Source organism: Pipistrellus kuhlii, unplaced genomic scaffold, assembly GCF_014108245.1.
Source record: "Pipistrellus kuhlii isolate mPipKuh1 unplaced genomic scaffold, mPipKuh1.p scaffold_m20_p_1, whole genome shotgun sequence".
NCBI classification, from domain to species: domain Eukaryota; kingdom Metazoa; phylum Chordata; class Mammalia; order Chiroptera; family Vespertilionidae; genus Pipistrellus; species Pipistrellus kuhlii.
Genome location: NW_023425404.1, coordinates 51,735,526 through 51,758,944, shown reverse-complemented (window position 1 = coordinate 51,758,944; position 23,419 = coordinate 51,735,526). Strand labels below are relative to the sequence as shown.

General features: G+C 37.1%; 1 protein-coding gene across 2 annotated transcripts in view; it reads right to left on the bottom strand.

Annotated features, from left to right (window-relative positions):
- The window catches only part of TMEM87A (transmembrane protein 87A), a 51,401-nt gene that overhangs the window by 17,987 nt on the left and 9,995 nt on the right, over window positions 1-23,419 (bottom strand). The window contains exons 6-14 of one of the 2 annotated variants that reach the window (XM_036445115.2): window positions 23,336-23,380; window positions 14,944-15,061; window positions 10,894-10,955; window positions 8,680-8,863; window positions 7,363-7,462; window positions 4,912-5,005; window positions 4,130-4,201; window positions 1,608-1,716; window positions 609-667 (exon numbers count right to left, since the gene is read on the bottom strand). In XM_036445115.2, the coding sequence (XP_036301008.1) occupies window positions 609-667; window positions 1,608-1,716; window positions 4,130-4,201; window positions 4,912-5,005; window positions 7,363-7,462; window positions 8,680-8,863; window positions 10,894-10,955; window positions 14,944-15,061; window positions 23,336-23,380 (843 nt within the window). Of the gene's footprint in view, window positions 1-608; window positions 668-1,607; window positions 1,717-3,443; window positions 3,513-4,129; window positions 4,202-4,911; window positions 5,006-7,362; window positions 7,463-8,679; window positions 8,864-10,893; window positions 10,956-14,943; window positions 15,062-23,335; window positions 23,381-23,419 lie in introns of both variants that reach the window. The other variant, XM_036445116.2, reaches the window with a different exon arrangement.

The window sequence follows — 23,419 nt, the reverse complement described above, 5'->3', positions numbered from 1 at the left end:
TCTATTGTTACTCTCCCTAAAAATCAATAAAAACATGTTTTTAAAAATACAAAGAATAAAAAGGCACCAACTGTAGAGCACTTGTGAATGCTTCATTAGAGCTCTGAGAATCTTTGGGGACAGGTTTTTATACAAAGAAAGAAAAAGTAACATTAGATTGTTCCTTCTTATAATTTTCATATTAATACATTTATTTTTACCAAAATGGAGCCTTTGCACCTCCAAAGAAATTGGCCTCAATCTTTGTGCTCAAATCTTAGGAGCATGATTAGCATTATTCATATATACTTAATGTTTAGGATTCTGAATTTCTTGAGAATTTTTAGTTAAGATAAGACTGGGTTATGACAGACTATGGTTTATCATTTATAAACTTTTTTTCACCACCATTGGGATAATTAGATACCCCACCCTAAAACAAAACAAAAATTCTATCATACCAAGAACTATAGTCATGTAGAATACTTAGGAGGAAGGAAGCATTCTAACACTCAGGGTAGAGTCCTAGCCCTAATTTCTTGTAAGGTGTGAACTTACCATCGTCATCAACATGGCTATCTGCATATAAAACAGTACCCTGTTCATAAATGCATGTGTTTATGACTCACCGATTGACAAGTCACTATCCTGAACTTCATGGTTGTCCAGATGATAAACACAATAGATGCTAACAAGAAATGAAAATTCTAGTCAGAATATGAATACCAGTTTACATCCCCAATTATGTTCTCTGGTTTAGTGAAATCCCACACATCCTTAACACCCAAAATATCACAATCATTTTTTATCAAGTGATTTTAACAAATTTATTCAATGCAGATTCCCTTCACAACTACTATAAGTAAGGCCCATACTCTTGTCAACACTTTCTGTACTTAAAGACTAATTTTACCATCTGGTTACTGCAGTAATCCTCATAAATTGGAAAAGAAGGTATTGAAAACATGGCATATCCCAGCACTACCAACAGTATAGTTTTTTCCCTTCCTTCATCTTTAGTATGACAATGCTAGCTTTCCTTTGGCTGGTCAGGAGGGGGGAAAGGTTGATAAAATTACAAGACAGAGTTGTTGGTTCCAATTATAGGCCAGACCTCCCATTCCTGGTACAAGGGGCAAAAGGCAGGCAAATTTAATAGTCTACTTTGGCTATGGTCTACCTAATGCCTATATTTTATGGATGCTTATGACACATGTAAAAGCCTAGTAATAGTAATAAGCTACAACGGTATTTAATAAAGCCAAATAAGCCAGTATTAAAGTTTTCTAAAAGGAATCTAGATGCCATGTGGCACTCAAGCTAACTTCCCTCAAGGAAAAAAAAAAATGCCTCTGAAAAAGAACTGAGACAGGAGAGAGATATACAAGAACTGAAATTATATATAATTGGTTTTTAGCTATTGTACTTAAAATAAGTGGTTCTCAATCTTTTTTGAACCACAGATCCCTTTGAGAACTTGACAAAAGCTAAAAGACAAAGACCCTTGCCCAAGTGAAATGTACAAAACGTTCTAGATGATTTCAGAGATCCCGCCTATGGCCTCTCAGGTTCAGAATATCTATTATAAAAGGATGGCATTTAAACAGCAGGAAGAAGCCCCTACTTACCTGCCACTGCCATGATAAGGGTGTTGGTGAAATGTCGGTACAGCGAGAGTTTTACAATGTTCCTCCGAAGTTTTAATAGCTTCATTGTTTGAGTCAGGCTAATAAATATGTGTTTGCAGGTCAAGGAAATCAACATTCAAAAAACTCCAATAAGCTAGTAAATTAATCCTCAAGTTTCTTTGAGACTCTGGGGTCATATTGATAGAGCTCTGGATATCCCAGAGGATATATCTTATTCTCAATGTCACAAACACCCCAAGCCTGACCATGATGACTAAGAAAGTCTTCATTTTTAATGAGATACTGAAGAGAATACAAAATCAGGATAAAATAAAAATGCAAAAAAGAAAAAATATAAAAAAGACCAGAAGAAGTTTTTTTTAGAGAAACAAAGAAGAAAAAGGAAGACAAATGGAAAAAAATGAAATGAAAGTATCAGACAAGGAAACAGACAACAGACAAATGAAATGAAAATTAGTAAAATCTTTCTTCCTTTAAGGTAGATAGCTCTGTATTCTACATCATAGCTAAGCCAGTCCTGGGTCATGAATACAGTCATGTAACCTCTCAGAGTTCTACAGTCAGTCCCCTGTGCCATCCTCTGCCTGTTCAATTCTGAATTAATAGGACCATACAGTTACAATTGGCTGGAAATCCCAGGGAGAAAGGTTCTAAAATCAGTAACTTTCTACTTTCAGATCATTATTCCCAAGTAGAAGTTGCCACAGAAAGACAGAAGGGGAAGTGATGACTACCAAAGATGATATCTGCTCTCATGTAAAACTATGAGAATCAGTAGATATTAAAATACGAGTTGGACCTTAGTCTGCCTGTGACAGACTTAGCTGCTCCCTATCCATTGGGTTACATTATTGCGTGGTCCAGTCCCTCTCTCTTCTTCCCAATATTCATGGAGGCTCATAAAGCACACCTGAAAGATATTGACCTAGAAAAGATTTGGCTATTTAAACCCAAAATACTTCAATTTCAAACATTTTTGATATATGACAATCCATTCAAATTCACAAAATTATAATTTGGTTTACACTTAGTTTTTTATAACAGTCAGTCTAGCAAGACAATAATATTGCACAATTACACATTGGACTGAAATCCATAACCAAAACAAATTTTTAAAACCCCTAAAAGATAAAAGTCCAAAAACTTTAATTCTTCCTTTAACAGATCAAGTCTCTAATAAACAAGGGTCTAATTTTCAGCAGCAGGAGAAAAAGATTATTCAACTATAAATATGCTTGTTATCTACTGGTTAACTCTGCCTGTAAATGAATCAACATTTACTTTACAGTGGAAGTCTTCAAACAATGCCAAGTTAACTTTTGAATAAAGGTACAAAACACTAACGCTATAAGGGTTGTAATCTGCTAAACCTACATAGAATTTTAAGAGAGTCAAATCATCTTATGTAGTTCCTAAAACCATATTTTAAGAATTAAAATCTTTTCATCATTTTCAAGCATTTAATAATTCCTAGAGGCTGAAAGAGCAGAAGCAGAGTGATCAGTGATTGTAACATTAATTGGAGTGCACAAGTAAGTCCAAAATCGAGGTAAAATGCTCATTTAAAAATAAAAACAAAATCAGAGCTTTTATCTTCATGCTCCACCGACAGTTACCAGCACTTTTCAAAATTAAAAACACACACACACAAAACTGCTTACCTGAGCGCTCAGATTTTTAAACAGAAATATCCTAATCCCCAGATTAAGAAGTAATCAACAAAAATAGTAAAAACCCTTTGCAGAAAGATCGATGGAAACCCATATTCAAGGGGAGAAAATGGACCACCATCCAACAAGCCAATGGGAAGGATATCCACCAGCACAGGGCAGTGTCTAGGAAAGCCAAGGGGATAAAGGCCAAGGAAGCAAGATCAGTCTGGGCCTGCAGACAAAGAAAGAGAGCTGGTAAAAAGAGAGTCTAGAGAGGCACAGAGAAGAGACCAGCACACAATTCGGCATTTATATCATCACATGGAATGGTTTTGCATCTGAGCTGAAAGAAAAGAAATAACACTTGGTACCTACAACATTGTGCTCCTCTGACAACCATCATGCAGAATATAAAACTGTGTTTCATGAAAACTATCAATTACAATCTCAATACAATAAAACATGCTGCTAACCTCCAATGAGCTCCTAGCATGCTAAAATCCACTTTAAATGACCACACTAAAAACATTATGATGATATAAGTCTCCATCCATCTTATCATTTTCTTTCATTTTTATTTTGGCTACAAGTCTTGAAAAGCCCTTCTCATATTTAAAGGTATTACATCGTTAACATACTAAGAATTATTGATTTCCTGAATTGTAATATAATATAGTTTTATAAAAAAAAAAAAAAAAAAAAAAAAAGAGCTCACCTCAAAATAAGATATTAATACAAGGATTTGTCCCCCAAATTATGCTGAGTGTGTGTGTGTGTGTGTGTGTGTGTGTAAGATGCTAATTATATAACCCTAATTACCCAATTTCCAGGGTATTATTAAAAGGATATCCATAAAATATTACAGGCATCGATTGTTGACAGGGCCAGGTTTACTATCAAAGCCAGGGTATGAGCAAAATACTACAGCAGCAGAAGAAAGAAAATGCAACTGACAGAGGGTTAAATTGCTAAAAGTCCAAGAAAATTAGAGGACAGTGTGATCTGAACATCTAATTTGCATTCAAAGTGTTTTATTTAAGAAGCAATATAGCAAAAGTAACTAAGCCCAGTTTACTTAAGGGAGATGTGGAATTATAGAGTGATTTTTAAATAAGGAAGTAACAGCAAAGACCTAGGGAGGCCCACTTCTTCACATTAACCCTGCTCTAACAGAAATTTCTTTACCCCTTATATCTATCTCAGTGCTTTGGTTTCCTCCCCTAAAGGGCATAATTATGTAATTCTCAAGAATTATGTGAACTTAGTTACATTTTAAGAAAGCCTTTGAAACTTAAGTGCTGGTTAAGCAAAAAGCACTGTCACTTTAAAATAAAAATTAGATTACCAGCAAATGCATGATTACAAAGTTTGTCTCTTATACAAAAGAAGGGAACTAAATAATAATTTAGGGATGGGTGAGACAGCACTCATTCTGGTCACACATTGAATTTAAAACTCTAATACAGATTAAAAAAAAAAAAAGTGAATTACATATACATTTTAAAAATCAGAGCCCAAAGGTGACTTAAGAGAAAACAGTAAAGAAGCCCACAGATATTCCCAATTCACCTTCTCAAAACAAAAAGTTATGTCTGAACTGACCACAAAAATGCAGATTAAGCAGTACTGACCCCAGTAACTCTGAGGACCCCTTCCATGCCAGAGAACAGGAGATAGAGGGCTCCTGCTACCACAACCTTGTGAAGAGTGACTCCAAGGCGAGGCCTAAAGAGAAAGCAAAGAGATAAAGTTGAGTACAAATGTGACAAACCGTGAGACAAACTCACACTGATTAATATAGGACAACAACTCAGTTGGGATAAGCCACACATACTCTGTAAAGTCACATGAGAGAGAAAAACTCAGAACTTATGCTCTTAAAACAAGATACTGAATACCAGAATTTTAGATCAGATCCCCTTAATTCTACATTTAAATGTTTTTGTCCCCTAGAAAAGGAAGAGTATTCTCTCTCCCCACTCCCCCACCCACTCTGTACCTGCCTCCTACGCTGGACCAAGCCCCAAACCCAGTCATGTCCCCTGACCAGGAACTGAATCAGCACCCTTTGGTGCATGGATCCAAGAACCACATCGGCCAGGGCACTGAAGCATTTTAAAAAATATAAATTTATTGTAGAGAATTCTGAAACATATTCAACAGAATAATAAAGCCCATATACCCATTATCCAGTCCCAATATTCACCAACCTACAGCCAATACTGTCCCATGCACAACCCGCCCACTTCTCATCCTCTCATATTACCTTGAAACAAATCCTAGACATTCTATCTTTTATTTGTCTACGTTTTGTTATGTTTTTAAACAAATAATAATTTTTAAAGATCATATCATTTTCAAATAGAAAAATTTAAACAACTTCTTAACATAATCAAATACCCTATTGAAGCTCATTAAATAGTACATTGTAGAGCTCAAAACCAACAAAATACAAAAAATCTTTTAAGCAGCTTCTGCTTGAAGGAGGATCCTTGATATTAAAAATGCTACTGAATCAGAATCTGTAATTTAACAAGATCCCTGGGTTATTGATTAGTGCATTACATACTAGAAAAGTTCTATATGGGCTGTGATTTTTCTCCACACTGTTGTATCTTAAAATCCTAGGATACATTTTGGCATATAAGAGGCATTGAAATATTTAAGTAAGTTTAAAAATGTAACTCCCCCCATTCCTCTAGTCTCATTTATATGAGATTTAAAAGTGAAAACCTCCCATTTCTTTAACCCACTTAAAACAAAACTCCTTGAGATAACTGTCTATACCTGGCTAACTCCAATTCCTGCTCTATTCTTGCTTGAACTTACTCCAACCAAGCTCACACTAAGTCCTACCACTTGACCAAAACTATTCTTGCTAAGATCGCTATGTCCTGCATGTAGTTAAATCCTATGGTCAAGTCTCAACCCTCTTTGACAAAATTATTCACTTTCCTTGAAGTCTTTAGGCTTGCCTCCCGCAGCGTTGGTCATCCTCCCAATTTCCTCTACTCTAATTCTATGTCTCACTGACTTCTAACTAATAGAAAATGTTCAAGGACTCAATCCTTTAACCTCTCCTCTAAATACACTTATACGTGGTGACCTCATCCCATCTCATGGCTAAATAACACTACCTCCTGATGACTTGCAAATTTATCTCTCCCCCCCTTACTTCCCTCTTTTGTATATCTAACTAAACTCTGAACTCCTAATCTTGCCCCCACTCTAAACTTAACCCACCTAAGATCTTCCTGAACTCAGCACATGTCAATTGCATGTCAATTGCATCCTTCCATTTGTTCACACCAAAACAGTTGGCATCATTCTTGATCGCTCTCACATCACACATTTCATCTGTCAGCAAAGTCCACTGGCTCTACCTTCAAAATATATACAGAATCTGACCGCATTTTAGCACCTCTTCCTCTGGAGACATGCAGTTCCTTCACCAACTTGAGATTTTTGCTTAACTGTCAGTAAGTGAAGCCTTCCTTGACACTATTTAACACTTGCAAGCTCTACCTCCTGTGTAGCAGTCTCTCTATACTTTCTGCCTGCTTTATCTGCTCCCTAGCACTTATCACTGACATACTAGACATTTACTCACTGATTTTATCCGTTTCCCCCCAATATAAGTTCCAAGTCTTCAGTTTATTTGCTGTATCTCCAGGGTCTAGAACAATGCTAAGGCACTTAATACATTTTTTTCAACAAATTGTTTTCAGACTGTTACAGTAAGAATGCTCTTCCCATAAAATAAAAACCACTTGATTTGCAAAATATTTGGGAAGAGTGAAGTCACTATCAGTATACTCTAAAAGACTGGTGTTTCAATGTCCTTTGCTACAGTTGCAGGCTTTCCTATATGGAGATGCTCCTTCAACTGTCAGCTGTGAGATGAAACTAACATTTTTCCAACTTTTACAAATCTACAAAATTTCAGATACCTTTTCTTATTTCAGAACTATTTTTTTTTTTTAACCAACTGTTACAGGACTAATACATTGGGAAGCTGCAATACTGTTGGCAATGTAATCAATGTTTCAACTTGCTCTTCCATACAGGAAGTGAATACTTACTTGACTATGCCATATCCCAGACTGACTATAATGACCAGGATTCGAGCCAGTGAACGTTTAACTGCTGAAAGCAGCTCTGCAAGGATCAAGGCACCTTGAACTATGAGAAAGAAAGGGGGGGAAAGTAAATCTAGGTTTGAGAAATGGTGCAATTCTAGAACCAGAATATACTAGATCTTTAACACTTCAGAATAAGCACTGGTATTAGTTCTATTAAAAAAAAATACTTCTTCAATTTTTACAAGTATATAAAATGATATAATATAATCTTATTCATGTGAATAGCAATCTGGCTGTGTTCAATTTACCTTCCCTCCTCACCCCTCACTTCACTAAAACCTCAGCAGAATATTTTCCCCTACTTGGACAGCACATAGCAACTAGGAAATATTCTCCCCATTTTTAAAACTACGACATATAATTATTCATAGAAAAGTACCACACACACACACACACACACACACACACACACAATTTTCACATCTACTATTTTTTAGGCCTTTCAAAGACCAGGGAAATATTTAATTAGTGTAACTTGTAACAATAATTATCAATAATTAAATGATCTGAAGAGAACTGAATCTATCATAAAAACACTTCAGTACAAAACAATTTCAGTCATTATCTGTTCACCTTACTAAACTATAAGCAACCTCTTATTTTCTTGGTACTACTATATTTCACCAATTCTTAGATGTATCCCCACCCCCATTTTAACATCTTTAAAATCAAAGTGTCTCTTATAATCAATGGTATCTTAAAATTAAATTCACAGTATTTACTTTCTTAGATGCATATAATAATGGTGCTTTAAAAATCAATGGCAGCCGAAACCGGTTTGGCTCAATGGATAGAGCGTCGGCTTGGGGACTGAAAGGTCCCGGGTTCGATTCCGGTCAAGGGCATGTACCTTGGTTGCGGGCATATCCCCAGTAGGGGGTGTGCAAGAGGCAGCTGATTGATGACTCTCTCTCATCAATGTTTCTAACTCTCTATCCCTCTCTCTTCCTCTCTGTACAAAATTAATAAAAAATATATATATTTTACAAAAAAAAAAAAAAATCAATGGCAATGAGATTCAATGATGTTAATAGTCTTTCCCAAAAGTCACTACTTCTGTGAATATATTTTAGTAAAATACTCCTAAGTCACTGAACCTGCAAGTTATAAGATTAAAAAAAAAAAAAAAGTCACAAAGCTATTCTAATAATTAAATAACTGAAAAGTTAAACTTACTTAATGACTGCCAACCTTAGGAAAAACTGTCATGTCTCACCTGCTGTTCATTCACAAATTGGCATTTTTTTGGTTACATACCAGATTCTCCTTTGTATCGGATGTTCTGAAATTCTGCATAGAAGACAGCTTTCTCAAGCATTCCCAGGAAGATGACAGCACCAATCCAAAACTGAATTCTCAGGAGATCTCTCCAGTAGCAGGCAGACCATGCCAGCCACAGAACACCAAACAGGACATACACAATACACATCACCATGAAAAACTGTCACAGAAGTGGGTAAGAATTAAAAAAGAGGATTAAGGCCAAGAGCCAATTTAGCATCAATACACACTCTTAATAAGATATAAAAAAATATGCATATCATACCTTCTACTTGAAAGACAATTATTTTATTTCTTTGGATTTTGATACTCATACACAAAAAATTATATCCTCTTGAGCAGAGGGACACTATCTAATTCTAAGGGCTTATCATCAAGTGACTGTTCATCTGTATTAATTGAGCTTTTTCAGCTCACAATGTAAAATTATATAAATGAACATTGAAGAAAAAAAGGTGTGGCAAGAAAATGAAATACAACCAAGAGGGAAAACTATAAAAGGGAAAGGAAGAAGAAAAAACTGAACAAAGGAAATCTAAAAAATACATTAAGGATATTCCCATAGAGACACACACACAATAAAAAGGATGAAGCTTCATCATTTAATTACTTTAAGTGGGATCAGAAACTATAGGTTTGTACTAGGTGTACCAGTTAATAATGCAGATATTTTCAATACATGGAGTTATACATATGTTGATATATATATATATATATATGTGATTTGATATATATGCTATTTTGTTGTATTGACAACAAACTTCAAAACTTCTTATGTCAAATTTGCTGAAGGTATTAACATCAGATATTTTTACCCTTAAAAATGTCAAATTTCATGCCAAAAAAAAAAGAGCATTTGTAGAAAGTTTTAATTCATAATTTTAAAGAAAAAGTTATTGGATACTTTGGGAAGCTTATGGTGAACATGCTCCATCTCAAGATACTTGTGAACGCTGGTTTAAACGCTTGAAAAGTGATTATTTCAATGTTAAAGACAAAAGAATGGCCAGGTCAACCAAAAAAGTTTGAAGACTAACAATTACAGGCATTATTGGATGAAGATGCGTGTCAAACTCAAAAACAACTTGCAGAAAGATTAAACGTTGTTCAGCAAACAAGTTCCCATCGTTTACAAGCAATGGCAAAGATTTTAAAGGAAGGAAAATGGGTGCCACATCAACTGAAAGAAAGACAAGTGGAAAATCAACAAGTCATCAGTAAAATGTTGCTTCAACAGTACAAAAGGAAGTCTTTTTTGTATCGAATTATGACTGGTGATGAAAAGTGGATTTATTTTGAGAATCCCAAATGCACTGAAAGGCCAAATAGCTTTGAAAAGATGACAATGCTCTGCGTTTGGTGGGATCAGGAAGGTGTCGTGTATTATGAGCTTCTAAATCCAGGTGAAACCATTAATACTGATCGCTACTGACAACAAATAATCAATTTGAACCATGCTTTGATTGTGAAACAACCAGAATGTTCCAGAAGACACGGCAAAGTAATTTTGCTTCATGATGATGCACCATCACACACTTCAAAACCAGTTAAAGACACATTAAAAGATCTTGCCTGGGAAGTATTAACCTATCCACTGTATTCACCAGACCTTGCTCTTTCAGATTACCACTTGTTCTGATTGATGGCACACGCACCTTCTGAGCAACACTTCAAAATATATGAAGAAGTGGAAAATTGGATCTCTGAAGAGTTTGCCTCAAAATAAGTAAAGTTCTATTGGGATGGTATCCACAAATTACCTGAAACATGGGAGAAACGTGTAGCTAGCGATGGGCATTACTTTGAATACAGCACTTTTGATGTTTCTCTTGAAATTATCCTGTTTTCTTTTATTACAAAATTCGCCATTATTAACCGGTACACCTAGTAAGAAGTGTCCTGCTTTGGTTCCTTGAGAAGATGTGAGATTTGAAACAATCCTTGAGTTACTTTCCAACTCTACAGTTCCACACATCACCTCTTCATTTCACAGATGAGAAAATGAGGCACAAAGGGGTTCACTAACGCTCACAGATCACATTCTAGTAAAAACTGCCAAAGTACAAGCAAAGTTCTGTGAACTGTTCAGGAACAATTCTTTAAAAAGGAAAATGGCCACAAAACATGGAGTTTCCACTCTTTCAAGTTAATATTTAATGTTGAAGTTATCAAGAATATAAATTTACTTACAATCATCAATGGATATTCTTCAAGTGTGAGGTATTCATAGGGACCCTTCAATTCAACAGTCACTGCCAAAACACATTAGTCCTCAGAGTTAATGGGAACAATGAAGAATTTAAACAAAAACATCATCTGATATAGTCTGATAAAAATTAATGAAAATTCCAGTGGGTCATTTACTTTTAACCATTTCAATTCTGGTGAATATTACAGCTGTAGAGCACTTACAAATTCACTAAGTGTTCTCATGGTTTGTGCTATGTCCTGCATATGTCTCCATGCCTCTGCTACAGTCAATATCTTAAGTGAAAAGCCCTTTGTTTCCATTCTCACATCCTTTAAACACTAGGCTGAATGTACTTCCTCCATAAAACCTTCTGTGAGCTGCCCAACAGGAACTTCCCCGTCTCCTCTAAATTCCAAACACACTTCACATATACTTTTCTTACAACACAGCACTAATGTTTTGAAAATTACAGGACTTCATTCCTCCATTCTGACTCCCTCTATCTGCTCTCTCTCCTTACCTATATTTTCATATTGTTTTTTATTTTACCTACTTCAATTTCATATGACTTTGCTACATTAATAAATCATTTTTAGAAGGTGCTTAATAACAACAGGGTTTAATGGAGCAAAACAAATGAAGGTAACAAATATCTGAAAGACAGATTTGATTTACAGAAACAAGCCTATGACTACTTTTAAATTATAATGGATAAAACTATTTGGATAAATTTTATATTTGATTAACAAATAAAAACTAGTACCTATCTCCAGAGACACACTAATAAATGCCTATTCATCAAAAATATCCCACTCATTTTTTAAAATATGTTTTTATTGATTTCAGAGAGGAAGGGAGAGGGAGAGAGAGATAGAAACATCAATGATGGGAATTATTGATAGACTGCCTCCTGCACAACCCCCACTGGGGATTAAGCCCAAAACCTGGACGTGTGCCCTGACCAGGAATCAAACTGTGAGTTCCTGGTTCATGGGTCGACACTCAATTACTTAACCATGTCAGCTGGGCCCTGCTAATTTTTATCAGGCAGAAAGGACATAACATTATTAAAAATAAATCAGGCCTGTGCACCGAAAGATTGCCGGTTCAATTCCTGGTCAGGGCACATACCTAGGCTGGGTGTTGGGTTTAATCCCCAGCTGGGGAGCATAGGGAAGGCAATCAATCAATGTTTCTCTCTCACATCGGTGTTCGGTGTTCTTCCCATCTCCCCCCCACTCCCCCCTCGCCCCCCCAGCCAACGACCCCTCTTTCTAAGCATGTCTTCGGGTGAGGATTAAAAAGAAATAAATAAATTAGATCTAATACTTTTATGAACAAAAGGAACATCCCATAATAGCAATTACAAAAATGTCATAGCAGAACTGGTTTTTAAAACTATACCTTCTTAATTTAATAAAAAAGCAAATAAGATAATTAGTCAATATTTGTCACATTCTTTGCTTACAGTATGCCAGAAGGTCAGTAAAACACAGCACATGAACCAAATCTGGCCATCCACTTTTTATAAATAAAATTTTAATACAAAACAGTCATATCCATTCACTTACATATTCTCTATGGTGCATTCACACAATGGCAAAGTTAGGTAGTTATAGGAGAGAAAACATTTACTGTCTGACCCTTTAAGAAAAAGTTGACTAACCGCTGCTCTATGCTAAAATAGAACTTAAGCACTTACTATATGATACACACTATGGAAAATAGGGGATGGTCAGATGTATAAGATGTTTTCTGCCATCCTAGTGGATTACCATCTAGAGGGAAGAGAGAGTTAGTTGAAAAGCAACACAGAGAACTGTCCTCTGAGACAGACCCAGAAGCATGAAATTTCTATTTTCCAGGATAAAGTAAAAAAAGCCATCCGGGCAAAAGAAATAACAAAGACAGGTGCAAAAATGCATAATATATTTAAAGAACTTGTAGACTGAGATAATGCACAGTACCATGTCATAGCATTTTGCTACAAGGCAACAAAAAGTAAACTGGGACAACTTATAGTTTTATAAACTTTGCTTATAAATGTGGACATTTTATAGGCAATATGGAGACTTCAAAGGTTTTAATGAAGGGAAGAAAAATGATAAAACCGTCTGAGAGAGAAAACTTTCACATAATGTAGTTCAGTCTATGCTTTAAAGTTCTTAGCTCCAAACAACAGATGGATAAAACAAAAAAAGAATATAAACTAGAAAACGTGTGTGTGTGTATCAAGACCAAATAATGGCATCTCAGAAATTCAAGAACGGTTTACCATTAGAAAACCAGTTAATATAATACATCACATGAACAGATTCAATTAGGAAATCTATATGATCATTTTAATCAATACAATCAAAGCATCTGATAAAACAGCATTTATTCTTAATACTAATAAAAATATATTTACTTTTGGAACAGGAAGGTATAGCCTTAACCAAATAAAAAACACATTATTTTAAATCTACAGTGAACATGATATTTAATGGTGGTATGTGCCAATATTGTAAGATAAGGATGGCCACCATAATTTTTTCTATTCTATATTCTCCTTAAGAAAGCAGAGGTGGAAAGGAAACCACAGAGAAGGAAGAAACAAAACAAAACAAAAAATTTTAAGAAATAAGAACAGTTATTAAGCTATTGCAAAATACCAGAAAGAGATGACTTCTATGAACTGGGCAGCAAGAGTGGAAAAGAGAATATCAAGAAAAATTTAGACAGTTGACATACAAAATTATATTAGTCCCAGGTGTACACCATAGTAGTATTATGATTTTGTATCTCAACTATAATTTAAAAATAAAATTTTGAAAAAGAAAAAATATTGAGACATTAAATAATTACCAAAGTCCATTAATTTTTAAATTGCCAGGTTTTGACTTGGTAATCAAGTATTTTTTGTTGTTTTTTGTGGGGGGGTTTTGTTTGTTTGTTTGTTTTTAAAAAATATATCTTATTGATTTTTTTTTTTACAGAGAGGAAGAGAGAGGGATAGAGAGTTAGAAACATCGATGAGAGAGAATCATCGATCAGCTGCCTCTTGCACACCCCCCACCGGGGATGCGCCCGCAACCAAGGCACATGCCCTTGACCGGAATCAAACCTGGGACCTTTCAGTCCACAGGCCAACGCTCTATCCACTGAGCCAAACCAGTTTCGGCAGTAATTAAGTTTTGACAAGTCATCACTTTCTGGAATTTGCAGTAGCTTACTAACAAATACTAAGAACATGATAATAATTACTAATTTAAAAAGCTGGAGAATCAAATGAAAGGAAATCAAATTACTAATTTAAAAAGCTGGAGAATCAAATCTATCATCCTATATAATAAAAGCCTAATATGCAAATTGTCCCCTCAACTGGGAGGTTGACCAGGAGTTTGATGGCTCACTATGACATGCTGACTACCAGTGGGCAGCATGGAACATGGCAGCATCAACGATGCAGCCCTGGTAGCTGGCAGCAGCGGAGGTTCTACCAGCCACAATGGGCCCCAACAAGAGTAGGACCACGACGGGATGGTGGAGCAGGTGAGCGGGTGGCGCCAAGTCAAGGCAGGTGCGAGTGGAGCCTGATCTCCCCACTGATTGTTCCACAAATGGCAACCACTGGCGGCAGCGGTAGGTGGGGCCACTGTCTAGCCCAAGTGCTAAGGGAGCCGGGTGGGAGCCCAATGACTCAGGCAGAGGGGGCGCATGAGGACCTGGGTGCCCAGGTGCTGCCCGGGGCCCAGAGGTCAGCTGGGACCTGCCCCTCCACGCTAAATGCTCACACTTCAATTGCCAGCCAGGCCTAGGGACCGTACCTGTGCACGAATTTTGTGTTCCAAGGCTCTAGTATATAATAAGAAAGCATAGTATATGAAGTGCCCAAGACTCTATCTGGTACATCTTGAGTACAGAAAAATGTTAATTTCTCTCCTTCAGTTTTTCTATGTGAGAACGTTCTTAATTATTCCCTCCCTGAAAGCAATTACACATGACTCACCATACATGACACAACTAGATAATAATACAAAGTGAAAAAAGAAATGAAATGTACTTACTGGTGAAAAGATTACTTAGTAAATTTTCTTTTGATGATTCCTTTGAGAATGAAATACCAATATGTACGATAAAAATGTATGGTGCATCTTGCCAAGTTTTCAATGGATCATGCATTGCCTAGAGAGAAAAAAGTCATTAAAACTTCATGTCTTAAGAATTAAGAGCATAAAGCCGAAACAGGTTTGGCTCAATGGATAGAGCGTCAGCCTGCGGACTGAAAGGTCCCGGGTTCGATTCCGGTCAAGGGCATGTACCTTGGTTGCGGGCACATCCCTAGTGGGGGGTGTGCAAGAGGCAGCTGATCGATGATTGTCTCTCATCGATGTTTTAACTCTCTATCCCTCTCCCTTCCTCTCTGTAAAAAATCAATAAAGTGTATTAAAAAAAAAAAAAAGAGCATAAGTTAATAATTATTTCAGAATGTACCCAGAAACATGGTTGAGTCCTTAATGTTCATTCATTAAAACAGTAGACACAACAAAACAAACAGGCCTATTGTACATATTAAAAAATTGGTTAGGTTATAAATTACTAAAAGGCAGGAGATCTTCTACCTTATTACACACACAAAATCATACCTTTTACTTATCTATTTTTCTACAAGGAAAACGTCAACTAAAACCACTAAATTGAATCTCTAAGTAAGCCATGCTAGTACACTAGGTTGTATTTTTAAACATAAATATCCTGAACTAAGATTATTTAATCACCTAAAAAATAACACCCATGATGACATCAATGAATTAATGAATTATAAACACCACTTTCTGAATCTAATTTCCCTTTACTCCTGGTCTTTCCAAGACTACCAGAATTTCTGTTGATCAGGTCTCACATTTACATGAAATTTAATCTTGGCTAGTCTATGTGGAAAGCAAGAGTCACTGACCCACAAAGTCCAGGGAAGTGGAGTTACAGCCTCCAGGTTTACAGAATTGACTACTTAGGAAGCATCCGTCCCAATGCCAGTTAGTTTTTGCACAGCCTTAGGAAAAAGTCTTCAAAGGACTTGTTGCCATAGATTCTAGGCAGGCGTCCTCAAACTTTTTAAAGTGGGGGCCAGATCACGGTCCCTCAGAGAGCTGGAGGGCCGGACTATATGAACTACTAATTCCTACTGTAACACCTCGGCTGTGCTCACTGCCCAAAAAACCTGGCGGGCCGGATCAGACTCCTCTGCGGGCCGCATGTGGCCCGCGGGCCGTAGTTTGAAGACGCCTGTTAGAGTATGGGCCTTCAAAAAGGAGATGAACATAGAAAACAAATGTCTGCTTCTTCCTCATGCATGAAAGGAGGTATTGCTACTTAGACCTGAAATTTATTACTTTATGATCTTAAAAGGAACTTCTATCCAGAGACCAGTGGGTAAGCTTCCTTGCTCTATGAAACCCTTCAGAGTAGATAATAGATTTTGTACATTTATGTATTTTCCTGTGGAATCACAGCTTTTCTCAAATGCTCAAATTATCCTACAACACAAGAAAAGGCTAAACAAGAGTTTAAAAATTATAGTCCATATAGTCTGAGTGTGCATCTATAAAGGGGGTATGTGCAAGCTCTCTGCTTTTTGCTCAATTTTGCTGTGAACCTAAAACTGCTCTAAAAATGTCTATTAATTGAAAAAGTATTATGGTAAGTATATTGCATTATTGCTGAAATTAAACCAGAAAAGTGACCTAATCAAATATTAAATCTTTTCTTAAGTGAAGGAACAGTGAGAGGCCTTTTCCCCTAAAAAATAATATTTTATCAGAGTAGAGAGGTACTGAACTTGTATCCCTTAAATAGGATTATAAAGTATTCCCTTACCAGTAGGTTCAATTTTTAGGAAGAATAATCAAAAGGCAGGTAATCCTTTCACTTTTTTTTTTTTTTTTTTTTTTTACTATAATCTGAATAGTAAATTAGGGGCAATCAGACAGGGGACAGCCATCTTTAATCACTAGAATAGGACTCAAGCCCTGAGTAGAACTTAAAAGTATATATATAGAAGGTTACTGAATAAAACACAATTTACAAATAGCTAATATGCATATACAATACATAAATGTTCAGCTTTAACAACCATTTTTTAAAAGTACAATTTAAACAATTTAACCCAACAAACTACATAAAATGCTTTAAATTAAAATAGCTATTATAGTTTGTTAGGAAATAGGGAAATTCAAGTCTTATTTTCTTTTGACAATAAATTACTACAATATTTCCCTCCAGAACACTTTGACAACACATAGAATTTAAAAATCAATACAGGAACTTAGACCCAACAATTCCACCTCCAGGAATTTACTCCAAAGAAATATTATAGCCGGGACCGGTTTGGCTCAGTGGATAGAGCGTCGGCCTGCGGACTGAAAGGTCCCGGGTTCGATTCCGGTCAGGGGCATGTACCTTGGTTGCGGGCACATCCCCAGTGAGGGGTGTGCAAGAGGCAGCTGGTCGATGTTTCTCTCTCATCGACGTTTCTAACTCTCTGTCCCTCTCAATTCCTCTCTGTGTAAAATCAATAAAATATATTAAAAAAAAAAAAAGAAATATTATAAATGTGCACAAAGATATAATTAGACAGCCCTAGCCAGTTTGGCTCAGTGGATAAATGTCAGATTAAGGAACAAAGAGTCCAGAGTTCAACCTAGGTTGCCGGCTCCTCCCTGGCCAGGGACCTGGTGGGGCAAGTGCAGAAAGCAACCAACCGATGTGTTTCTTTCACATCAATATTTCTATGTCTCTCCCTCCTCCCTCTTCCACTCTCTCTGAAAAAAAGAATGCTCATCAGCTGAGTATTAATTATAAAAATCCCGGTAAAGTGAAATAGCACACAGACATAAAAAGGAGAAGTGGTGCTAAAGGTACTAATTTGTCAAGTAAAAAGAAAAAATTACATAGCAGTCTATAAAATATAACCTCATCTTTAATAATATGCAAATATTCTGTGAGATCACATGAAACAACTAGAAAATTAAAATACAAAGGTTGTTGTTAAATCCCCACCCAAGGGGATCTTTTCTCATTGATTTTTAGAGAGCATGCAAGTGGGGAGTGGAGGTGGAAAGAAAGAAAATGTATGAGAGAGATACAGCGACTGGTTGCCTCCCACCACACCAGGGATGGACCCTGTAACCCAGGTGCATGCCTGTAACTGAGAATTAATCCTGCCATTCTTTGGTGCATGGGCAACTCCGGCTAGGGCACAAGTTATAGAAGCCAAATGTTCACCAACAAGAAACTGTTAAATATAAAAACTAATATATCTACAAAAGCATTTACTGCAGTGCTGTTTAAAATCACAAGATACTGAAACACGAGGGTCCAAGATGGCGGCTTAAGAACAAACCTACACTGCTGCCGTGCACAACATTTTCAAAACTACAACTAAAAGACAAAACGTCTACCGCCCAGAGCCACGGGAAAGCTTGCTGAGCGGAACTCTACAACTAGGCTGACAGAGAAAGGAGCATTCAGGGCACAAGCGCTGAAAAACGGAGGCACAGGTGCGCACGCACTATACGAGCTGGCGGAGGATCTCGGCGTTGCTTTCTTCAACCTTAAGAGAGACAAGCTCCCAATCTCTCTGAAATCCAGTTTCTGGAAAGAAGCTGGACTGTCTGCCATCGGGTAGGAAAGTGAGGGTGGCTTGCTTGCAGAGCTGCGCACAAGAATAATTGTTTGCTGTGCTGGGGCATGAGACGTGGGGACGTGGTCAGAGAAGCAGAGTTGGCTGACTGGCAACCATTGCTGTTTGCCACGCCCTAGCCTAGTGACACACTGACACTCCACCCCGCACAATCTACAAACGCATCCAAGATCCAAGCAGTGGCTTTTGCATATGAATGGCCTTCTCTACTGCAGTTTAACCTAGCAAACTTGAAACCTGGTGCAGACAGCTCCAAAGCCTCCAAGCTCCAAGCAGGGAGGAGAGGACTGTGGTTCTTGCTGTAGCTCCTGCAGGGTGGCCTCAGACAGTAGCTGAACTGCACCCCATTGGAGATCCAGAAGCCAATGTATCTAATGGTCAGTGTGAGACACCAGATCTCAACTCCTCACATCCATAAATGACACATTCGGGAGGCAGACTCAGTGAGCACCAAAGCCCCACTGAAACAAGGCCTGCACCATAAGCGTGTTTCCAACACAACAGTTCTTCCATTATAGACACAGCAGGTCCTCACAGCCAATTGGCCTGGAGGTCAATTCTTCCCAGTGTACCAACAGCAATCAAGGCTTAACTACACCAAGACTTTGCACTCAGCCCACAAAGGGGTGTACCAAGAACAACCACCTCGGGTGATTGGGGAAGCTGAGCTACTGACCCCTAAGGTCACCGACCACACAAAGCCACTCCATCAACACAGAGAGGCAACCAAAATGCAGAGACACGGAAGCATGTCACGAATGGGGGAGATGGAGGAAAGTAAATACTGGACGACACAGAGTTCAGAATCACATTTATAAGGTTACTCAAGAATCTTCTAAAAACCACTGAGAAACTTGAAGAGATCTTCTAGGACCTTAATGAGAATACCAAAAAAAATGGAAAAGGACCAGTCAGAAATTAAGCATACAAAGAATATACAGAAACTCAACTGTAGATCAACATACCCCAAGAGTCAAACCAAAGGTCTGGAATATGAGGAAACAAAAAACACCCAACTAGAGAGGCAGAAAGAAAGAATCCAAAAGTGTGAAGATAGTGTAAGGAGCCCCTGGGACAGCTTTAAGCATAACAATCCAGATTTCTGGGGTGCCATAAGAAGAGAGAGAGTAGAATATTGAAAGCCTACTGAAAGAAATATGACAGAAAACTTTCCCTAACTGGTGAAAGAAATAGACTTACAAGTCCAGGAAGTGCACAGAACCCCAACAAGAGGAATCCAAAGAGGACCACACCAAGACACATCATAATTAAAATGCCAAGAGCAAAAGACAAAGAGAGAATCTTACTAGCAGCAAGAGAAAAAGTTATCTATAAGGGAGTACCCATACGACTGTCAGCTGATTTCTCAACAGAAACTATGCAGGCCAGACAGGAGTAGCAAGAAATATTCAAAGTGATGAACATCAAGTACCTACAACCAAGATTACTCTACCCAGCAAAGCTATCATTTAGAATTGAAGGTCAGATAAAGAGCTTCACAGCAAGAAAAAGCTAAAGGAGTTCATCACCACCAATCCAGGATTACATGAAATGCTGAAGGATATTCTTTAAGAATAGGAAAAAGAAGGAAAAGGTAAAGGTAAAAACTATGAACAACAAAAAGACATCAAATACATACCTACCAACAAGTGAATCTAAAAATCAAGTGAATAAAAAATCTGAAGAACAGAATGGACTGGTGAATATAATAGAATCGGGGACACAGAAAAGGAGTTGACTGACAATTCTCAGGGGGAAGGGAGTGTGAGGGGTGAGGGAAGAGACTGGACAAAATTCTTACACCTATGGATTAAGATAGTGACAGGGGGTGAGGGCATGGGGTGGGGTGGGGAATCAGGTGGAGGGGAGCTATGGGGAGGGGGAGAAGGGGCACACTTCTAATCATCTGAACAATAAAGATTTATTATATTTTTTTTTAAAGAAAAAAAAAGATAATGAAACACAAGTGTCCAGGATCTGTTAACATATTGCAATGTATTCATACAATAAAATACTATTCAGGCATTTAAATAATGATGCCATAAATAGTTACTGAACTATTGGAAGATGTCCAAGTTATATTGCTAAGCTAAAAGTTATAGTAATACAAATTGTAAGATTCCTATTTTTAAATAAAATAAATATAAATATGCACAAAGACAAAAGACAAGATAAATATATTTATAGTCCTAGTGTGTAGTAGTATTATGGGTGATTATTTTTTCTTATGTATATTTTCTAAAATTTTATAGTATTAAATATATACATATGAGTAATAAGAAAAAATCCAATGGACATTCTCTGCTTAAAAAAAAAAAAAAAGTAATAAAGTCTGCCATGCCTATTTATTTTTAGGTTAAAATTCTGTACAATTATAATAGGGAGGGTGGAGATACTTCTAGAATGGCAAAATAAGGACTTCTGAAAATACACACTCATAAAAGCGACAAGAATATGGGCAAAAACTATCAAAATAAACACTTTTGGAACTCTGGAAATTCCACAACTGTTTCTTGATGAAAAATAACTGTAGAGTAATCTCAGTAAGAAAAGTAGCTGAAACCAGTAGAAAAAGCAAGCTTGTGGTGTTTTTGTTCTAATCCTATGCCCCTATTCCAAGCTCCTTGAAACCAAAATGCTCACAACTGTAAAAACTGAAAAACAGAAGTTTGGCAGCCATTGGGGGAACAAGTCCGGAGGCCGCGAGAAGCCCACCTGCCAGAGCTCTCTGGAAGGTGCGGAAACCTCCCTTCCAGGGCTTAACATTCACATGGCTCCATACTCACTGCACTCGCAAAAACACTCAGCAACTGTGAAAGATCACAGGGCCCCGTCAGTGTTACTGGGGGGGCCATAAAGAGGCTGACTGAAACTTAAAAAGAAAAATTGGAAATAAGATGTCCATAGGCGTTTCTAAGCTATCCCTGGAAATCTAGAAGGCAAGGAGCTCCTGCAGGGCTGCGCACGTTATTTGTGAGACTGTGCACACATGACTGCAAGAAACCTGAGAAGACCCTAATCACTCACCTCTGGCTGATCTTCAGGCGCTGCATAACCAGAAAGCAAAAGTGCAGGCAGTTTTAAATTGTGACAGAAGTCAGAAAGAATAGTGGTTGCCTGGGGGTGGGGAGAGAGGTAGGGGGAGAATGGAATGAGGAGTGACTGCTAATGGCTATGCCATTAATTTTTGAGGTGATGAAGATGTTCTGGAACTAAATATAACTGGTGGTTTTCAATGTCCTAAAAACCACTGAACTGTATGTTTTAAAAGAGTAAATTCTGAGATATGTGTATGTCTTAATAAAGTTATATATATATATTTTTTAAAATATATTTTATTGATTTTTTACAGAGAGGAAAGGAGAGGACAGAGAGTTAGAAACATAGATGAGAGAGAATCATCGATCAGCTGCCTCCTGCACACGCCCCACTGGGGATATGCCCGCAACCCAGGTACATGCCCTTGTCCGGAATCAAACCCGGGACCTTTCAGTCCGCAGACGGATGCTCTATCCACTGAGCCAAACCGGTTTCGGCTGTCTTAATAAAGTTATAAAATTAAAAGCTTAAATCAGTTTTGTAAAAAGCATGACCCAACGTGAATAACTACATTATTTCTTCTATATTTTTAACTGGCAAAGTTTTGATGAATTAGTCATTGTGAATTATAAAAATTTTAAAGCATATTTATAGACTTCAATCTATCACAATTTTTCAAAATCTCTTCTAGTTATATTCTATTATAAGATAATTTAAGGTGGAGTTGAAGATTCTTTCATAAGTTTCTTCCTTTTTACAAGTAATATTTGTGAAAAATAATATAACCGGAACCACTTCAAAATGAAGCCAGAGCTGCCTCCCCAGGGGAATCACCTTGCACATCTTATTCTTCAAATCTTTGGAATGGGCCAAATCAACACCCTGTTTGGAATGGACGAAGCAACATCACTGTTTGCAAAGCTAACTGAAAAGCAGAGTGCCAGACCACCGGACTGAAAACTAAAGGCAATCTTTAGAATTAGCGCCACCATGTAGAGTGAAAGAATAATTTAGCTTATTTGCACTTAATAGAAAATCCTTCCTTGACTTATTAACATCAACAGAATTCCTTGCTTCAATTCCTTCCCTTTTTCATAAATACCCCTTGCCTTTACCTCCCAATCAGAACACTACTTGGGTTTCTGCCAGAATCAGTGATTCCCAAGATTGCAATTCCTCCTGGGTCTCAAATATATTTTTTTACCTGTCACCTTTGCTTTTATTTTTAGGTGAATATATGTATGGGGTCATAACTACAGAAACAATAAAAAGTGAGCCGGGAACGGTTTGGCTCAATGAATAGAGCGTCGGCTTGGGAACTGAAGGGTCCCGGATTCGATTCCTGTCAAGGGCATGTACCTTGGTTGCGGGCATATCCCCAGTAGGGGGTGTGCAAGAGGCAGCTGATTGATGACTCTCTCTCATCGATGTTTCTAACTCTCTATCTCTCTCCCTTCCTCTCTGTACAAAATCAATAAAATATATTTAAAAAAAGAAAAGAAAAGAAAAAGAAACATTAAAAAGTGATTGCAGAAAATATGAAAAATACAGAAAACGCCAAGAAGAAAATAAAAATCACTCTTATCACCAACTAGGGAAAACTATTATCAACATTTTGGTGTACAGCTTCCAGTCTTAAGTTTCTTTTTAAATGTTAGCATATCAAGATAATTCAAAATACACAAACATAAAAAAGCTGAATTCCCTATTTTACTTACAATTTTTTCTCCAGTAAAGGTAAGATTTGTTCCATTCTCCTTAGCCTTTAAAACATTAAAAAAAGGAAAAAAAAGGAAATTAAT